This window comes from Haliaeetus leucocephalus, unplaced genomic scaffold, assembly GCF_000737465.1.
Source record: "Haliaeetus leucocephalus isolate CR32 unplaced genomic scaffold, Haliaeetus_leucocephalus-4.0 Scaffold92, whole genome shotgun sequence".
Taxonomy (NCBI): Eukaryota; Metazoa; Chordata; class Aves; order Accipitriformes; family Accipitridae; genus Haliaeetus; species Haliaeetus leucocephalus.
Genome location: NW_010972528.1, coordinates 9,807,002 through 9,813,641, shown reverse-complemented (window position 1 = coordinate 9,813,641; position 6,640 = coordinate 9,807,002). Strand labels below are relative to the sequence as shown.

The following is a 6,640-nucleotide window of genomic DNA, read 5'->3' as shown; positions in this document are numbered from 1 at the left end:
CTGCCAGGCAGCAGGATCACAGGCAGCAGGATCACTGCCAGCAGCAGATGCTCTGCCTCAGGGTAGTTTGACCATGCAAGAGAGGGCACTGCACAAGAATGCCCTGCTAAAGCAAAACCTCATATCTAGTTCTCCACCTCCTTTTTCTCAGCCCTTCCTACAATAGCAAACAGGGGAGGTTGTGTAACTCACTCATGGCCGTGAACCTCTCGATAAGAGGTTTATGGAAAACCTGCTTATGGTTTATTTGCATTTCTAGGCCTTACTGGAAATTAAGTCAAATGCCAACTTCAATGGGAGTCATTTAGTGTTTGCCAGGACTCAAAACCGCAGCCTCCCTGCCTGCCTCGTCTCCTCCAGCTGCCACCTCGGGACTGCAGCACCGACTGCTGTGTCTGTTCAGAGGTTTTACAAACAAGTGCGTGGGCAGGAGAAGCTCCTTCCCATACTCGTGTGTGGCACTGGGGTTTCTCCTGCCTGTGACATGCAACATAAAGCAGACCTGGCTGTGTGTTGCCCTGCCCAGTGCTTTATACCATGGTGTGCAGCCTGTGCTTCCCTGGAGTGCAGCACTCCTCCCCACATGCTCTGGAAAGCATCTCTTGGTGCTCCGGTCTTAGGCAAGGGTTTCTTGGAGCTCTTTTGCCATATTGTCACCATGGAAGTGACAGGAGTGTAACATCTTCTTCCTGCCAACACCTTTCTTAAAGATCCATGGCCCGGAGCAGAAAGAGAAACAGAAGCCTGTATGTTTTGTTGGAGACACACCACGTCAAAGCTCAGCAGTAGTTGGGACCATCTGTGCTCCTCAGTTCCTCCTGCTAACCAAAAATCCCAGGCTGAGGAACATGAGAAACTGCCTTGCCACAGTAGTGAGTCGGAAGAGGCCGTGGGCTGTGGCAGAGCCAGAACTCCTGCTTGGATAAAAACTGAGTGTTTGAGTAACTGGGAGCAAGACTCCAACTGAGAAGCTGGCTCGCTTCACCCTGCTGCCTCCGAAGCTTGTGAACTGCTGTGTCAGCACCGTGCTTTGGAGTTGGTGGTGTGCCTTGGCTGCGTCTCGGGATGGCGGAGCACATGTGTTTCACTGAACCTGTTTGATCCTTTCTTTTCAGCTTATTCATAGAACAAATCTCCCTGTTACCTTTCCTTTGACTTTTGTGATTGGCTGCTACAGCAGGGCCATCCTCTTCCTCACCTTCCTACCGACTTTGGAGAGCGGAAAAGAATTGCCTCACTGCATTGCCCTTAATTCTGTTTTCCTGTCGCTTTGCTGGAGAATCCCCAGCGGTTTCAGCAGGTCTGATGCTAACATTCAAGTTTTGCTTTCCATGTTCAGTGCACTAGTGTTCTCGCTCCTGACAGCTACTGGGACTGTCCTCTGGCTCTTGTACGCGCAGCTGAAAAGGAACCATTTTGCTGAGGGCCAAAAAACGTTTGCATTTTTCTAAAAGTGCCTGGGCTCCAGTTTCTGCTCGAGGGAATGGAAAGAGCAGCTTCTGGCCAGTCTGATTTCCTGAACCAGCACACCCCGGGGTCAGGCAGTGCCAAGGCTGGTGTGCAGCGGGGACGGCTGCACGGTGCTCTGCCCTTTGTGCCGTGACACCCTTGGGGGGGGCTGAGCAAGGAACCCCTTCTGGCAACCTATCCCCACACATCATGTTTGGGAGCCTTTCAGGAGGAGGATGTGACCCCACAAAATCCCCAGCCTGCAGATGTTTTTCCAAAGTGAGCAGCCAAGATACCGCTCTTTCTAGTCGCATGGGTTTGCAAACTTTAATGAATCCCTGGTATAAGACATTTATTTAGCTCAAAAAAGAAAAAACCCAAACCATCAGGAAATGCCCCATTAATGCTCTGGAGATAGAATCTGGCTGGAAGACTCCAGGCCAGACTGTAACAGCACAGCTCGTGATGTAAAACCCATGTGTTAGCAGGCCAGACGCCAAGAGCCCCAGGCTCTAATCCCAGTGCTGAGCTCCCCAGCTTGGCTAATAAAAGTACAGGGGCGGGGGGAGAGGCTGTGTTTAAATCTTCCCATGTTTTCCTGGGCAGACTCCTTTTGCCATATGCATTAACAGTTTAAGAGTCGCTAGGTTACTTGGGGCTTCCATGCGAAATGTCTTCTTGAACCTGTGGCAGCTCCAGCCTTTCCGGGTCTCCCCGCTTGGCAGCAGCTGTGGCACGATACTGACGCTGCCTGCACGGCTGCAGAGCTGGGAGCAACACCGAGCAACTGGCTAGCAATAGGGAAAGCTCTGGGAGAAGGCACTGTAACGCACACAAGGCAGTGTGCATGTAAGAAGCCTCTGGAAGTGCAAGTGCTCATGCTCCTCGGCTCCAAAACACCATGTTCCAAAATAGCAGTGTGTGAATGTGATGCGAGTCACCCTGATTCTCAATTATTCACAAGGGTGTTGCAGCTTTTCCACCCTTGACTCTTCTCCATACCCACCTCCTGTAAAGAACGGGGATGCAGCAGTTGCTGGAAGGTGTGTACGTTTCCAGAAAGGCCACCAACTACAGTACAACATGCGCCGAAGAAAGGGGCTGGGTTGTTTTTGGTGGAGTTTGTTTGTTTGTTTTTTGTGTGTGGGTTTTTTTTCCTGCTGTGATCAAGAAAAGCTCTTTCTCAACAAGAAGGCATTTGCTAGAGGCGTGTCTGTCCTTCATTAGTGGATAAAAACAGTTCATAACTCTTTCAGGGCTGATAATAGTAAGACCTTTGGACACTAAGATAAAGAAAAGCTGATCTCTAAGAGAACTAAGGAGTAGGTCCAAAACTGGAACACATTTCTGGAGCCAGTTACTAGGAAGAAATTGGGAGTTTCACCTCAGGAGCAGGGAACTGAAATGCCAGCTATGGACATGGATTCAGCGGCTGGACTATTTTTGGCTTGTGAACCGTTCTAATGGCTGTTTATTTTCAAGGTCATTTTGTGTTTGCATAGCATGTACACCCTTCTGGTGGGTGGGAGGCATTATAAAAACAATCACTGCTGCACAGAGTTATGAACTACGCTTGGAGAAGGATAGAGAAAACAGAACTTGGTGTACTTATTGCTTTAAAACCCCCAAACATCTGCTCAGGTCATAAGGTTTGTTGACCCACTCTAAGCTGTGCCCCCACCGGAAAAATACCGTTTAAATTAATACAGACTACCGCAGGGGATTGCGAAAGACTTGGGAAAACTCAGTCAGATGATAACATGGTATAAATAGAAAGGAAGCATCAGATTTGGCCATTTTTTTTCACCCGCGCTTACCTTCAAGCAGTAAATAGAAACCCAGAGCATTCACCCCAAGGCTGAGGAGACAGAACTCACGCTGGCTGGCCAGGCCTGAATCCCAGCTCTCGTTTAAGACTCTTGTTAAATAACAACACGCTTTATTGTCATACTTTCCTGGCTTCTTCCTGTTGGCCATATCTTTATTCACACACAGTCAAGTAATACAAATTCATTGGAACTGTGGCAGTTTACAAAAGACAGTTAAGAATGATTACTTTGAACTGAAATTTAAAAAACACTAAGTCTGGCCGTCTGGCAGGCAATGCACTGTTTGGAACAGGTCACGGTAGGGAAACAGTGTATAACATTGGCAGCTACTCCCAGCCATGTTCCTTTTCCAGAACATAAAATACACAATACAAAAATATACTAAAAGTAGTAACAGAGTTTGTAGAAATGTCTGCTGCAAAACAATTGCTGTTGTCTGATTTTCAGTATATTTACTCCCACGCTACATTATGATAAAATACTTGAATAAACATGGTTTATTTCTAACTTAGTTTGAACTTCAAAGTTGATCTCAAGTTAACTGTAAAGCCTTGGGCTCCAGTCCTGGAGGTACATAAAGGACCTTAACTTTGGACTCATGAGACTGATAGACGTGAGGTGAGCCCACAAGTGAGCATTCAATGCCTTGGGCTACTGCTCAGGAGGGAAGTGGAAGTGCTGTACTTCACAGGATCTTAATTTGGAGCATTTTCCTGGATTTTTCAAGACTTTGAACGAGTCTTCCCTGGGCTATCCTTTTACCTGGCAGGCTTGAGTTCATCAAGTTGCTGGTAATCTGGTGGAACGGCCTGTTTTTGAGATCTGGGGCTCTGCACTTAGTTGAGTCAAGTGCAGTAAGTCTCTCCCTTTTTATCTCACTCCTCTGTATAACTTTACCTGTCGCATTCCCCTCTCCTTCCTCCCTCCCGGCCCAGTACCACCAAAATGGCCTCTTTCCATGCGAGAGCACTGGATGCTCCAGTGCTTTGCTAAGGCTGCTCACACCGAGCCTCGTATGAGCTCCCTGCATTCCGACCACCATCCCTTAGTGTTTCCAAAGTTGAGAGACCTGGGTGCAGAAAGGGAAGCCTGTGCCGACTTTACCATGCAGGGATAAGCGGCTGTCCCCCCAGGCTGGCCCGCTTGCAATGACAATCTCTGACACAGATGCCATGCTGATGGAAAACAGCATCCAGAGTGCCTCTTGCCATGACAGAGGAACACACCGCTAGCAGGCAAGCATGTTTTACTCCAGGATTTCTTGCTCCTTGTTCTCCCAAGAGCCCATCCCAAGCACCTGAGAAAAGTTTGTATTGCTCTGTTTTTGCAGATGGAAAGACTAAGGCACTGAAGGGTGAGCTCATTTGGCCAAGGCTGATCCGCAGGTCTCTGCCCCAGTCCGTGCTCTTCACTGAGCTGTTGCTCTCTGTGCTCGCATTGTATGAGACACGTTCTCAGAGGGGTAAGCCCACCTCTGCTCCCCAAGCAGACACCACACACCTGGGCCAAGATCCACCTTCCTAGGCACGGCCTCCAGAGAAAACATCAAGAAGGACAGGCATTGGAGGCCAGGAGTTGGCTTCCTAATGTCTAAATGCCACCGACTCCCAGGGAGGTCAGCTATGGAAAGATGACCAAGATACTTCTGAGGTATAAAATGCTGTGTCTGCTGGCCACTGGTCAGCTTTGTCGTCGTCAGACTTGTCGCTGTCATCGCCACTGGAGGGTTCATAGCCCGGGATGGCAGAGCGGATCGGCTCCAGCTGCCTGCCATCTGCCTCCGCCTCCTTCTTCTTTTCCGCCAGCAGCTGCCTGTAGCACAGGTTGCACACCCTCAAGGGCTTGGGGGACAGTCGGGGCATCAGGAACCTCTGCCTGGAGCAGTCTGCACAGACAACAAAGCCGCACTTGCGGCAGTGGTGCCTTCGGGTGAGCGTGGAGAACTTGGTCTGCGTGCAGCGCATGCAGATGTCCGTCGCCTTGTCGGGGATCCAGGGGGCTGCATGCTCCGTGGAGGGCTGCCGGCCCGTCTTCGTCAGCAGGTGCCTGATGCACTCTTCCAGATGGCTGATCCACTCCTTCCTTTCTGTGAGGGAGGCCGCGGAAACCACAAAGGACTTCTTGGAGGTTTTAATCATCCAGCGGTTCTTCATCTGCAAGGTGTCTGGCAGCGTCTCCAAAGTGACATCTTCAAGAGGAATGATGTGCTGGGAATTGTACTTCCTTTTGTTGATGACTATGCTGCCGTAGACAAGGATGTCATTGAAAAGGAAGAATATGCGAGGCTTCGGTTTCTTGCGGCATTCTTTGGTTAAAATCCCTTCTCCTAGAAGGACCCTTCCCGGCACGGCTAAGGGCTGTCCAGAAGCCCCAAAGCAGTTTTCCACAGCAGCAATGCGCTGACTGTTGATCTCAGTGTTTGCAAGGTGGTCCACCATCTCCAGCTTGCTCTGAAGAGAGGAAAATAAAGAAGGAAGTGGTGAAGCTGCAAACATCTGCACTGGGGTGAGGCTGAGTAGCACAGGTGAGATGCTCCTAATGCCACCTAAAGTTAGGAGTAATCTCCTTACCACTCCTCACTTTAGTTTGTTACTTTTTAAAATTATATTTTCAAACTTTCTGACCCCACTTTGTAACAGCCTGGTCTATACTGGGATAGTTCGGTTTGCAGCAATGGAAGCCCCTGAAGGCAGAGCCAGCTCTTCCATTACAGCTGTGCTTTTTACCAGTATAACTGCATGCCCACAGTAAAGGAAGCCAGTTAGTCTGAACCTGCTCTTAGGTGGGTATAAGTACTTGCTCAGGAGTAACCATACTGTGACAGCTGAAGGATACCAGGACCCCTCCCTTTCTATCCCTCTTGATGCTGGGGGCTAACTGATGCTGGGCTGGACACAGGCTCAGGGAGGATATCTGTGGTCTTGGGAGCAAGCCTCCTGCTTCTGACTGCACACCTGCTTTCTCGAGGATTAGTTACAGACACACGCACCTCACAATGCCGTTTTGGGCCACAGCTGAGGCAGGAACAAAATAGCACGGTATCACTTGTTCCCGCTGGTCCTCGCTGTGTGACAAAAAGGGGGGGAAAAAGAAAAAAAAGAAAAAAAGCACCCGCTATGTGAATAAACCCACACAAACCAAGCGCTTCCTCCATTACCACAGTTAAGCCGGGGCTGCCGGTGCTTCCAGTTACTATTTCTGAAAATAGTCTGACCTCTGCTGAAGGGGAAGTGGAAGGCAGCACGCTCATCCCTCCCCCCACCTCCGTGCTCTCTTCATACAATCTGGGGTTTTGATAGTCTGTTGGTTGTTTTTTTTTAAACAGGAAAACCTAGATAAGGGTAACTCTGAAGCAAAAGCAA

The 6,640-nt window shown here is 49.3% G+C and overlaps 1 protein-coding gene across 1 annotated transcript; it reads right to left on the bottom strand.

The window, feature by feature from the left end:
• Window positions 1–4,894: 4,894 nt before the first annotated feature.
• Window positions 4,895–6,338, bottom strand: PLEKHF1 (pleckstrin homology domain containing, family F (with FYVE domain) member 1). The gene is made up of 2 exons (XM_010585069.1): window positions 6,268–6,338; window positions 4,895–5,728 (listed from the first exon to the last, which is right to left on the bottom strand). Exon 2 carries the CDS (start codon window positions 5,714–5,716, stop codon window positions 4,895–4,897), a length of 822 nt encoding a protein of 273 aa, XP_010583371.1. The 5' UTR covers window positions 5,717–5,728; window positions 6,268–6,338.
• Between the last annotated feature and the right edge of the window lie 302 nt (window positions 6,339–6,640).

Excerpts from the sequence above, each read along its gene's own strand:
- PLEKHF1 (XM_010585069.1), bottom strand. The coding sequence starts at position 5,716 with ATGGTGGACCACCTTGCAAACACTGAGATCAACAGTCAGCGCATTGCT.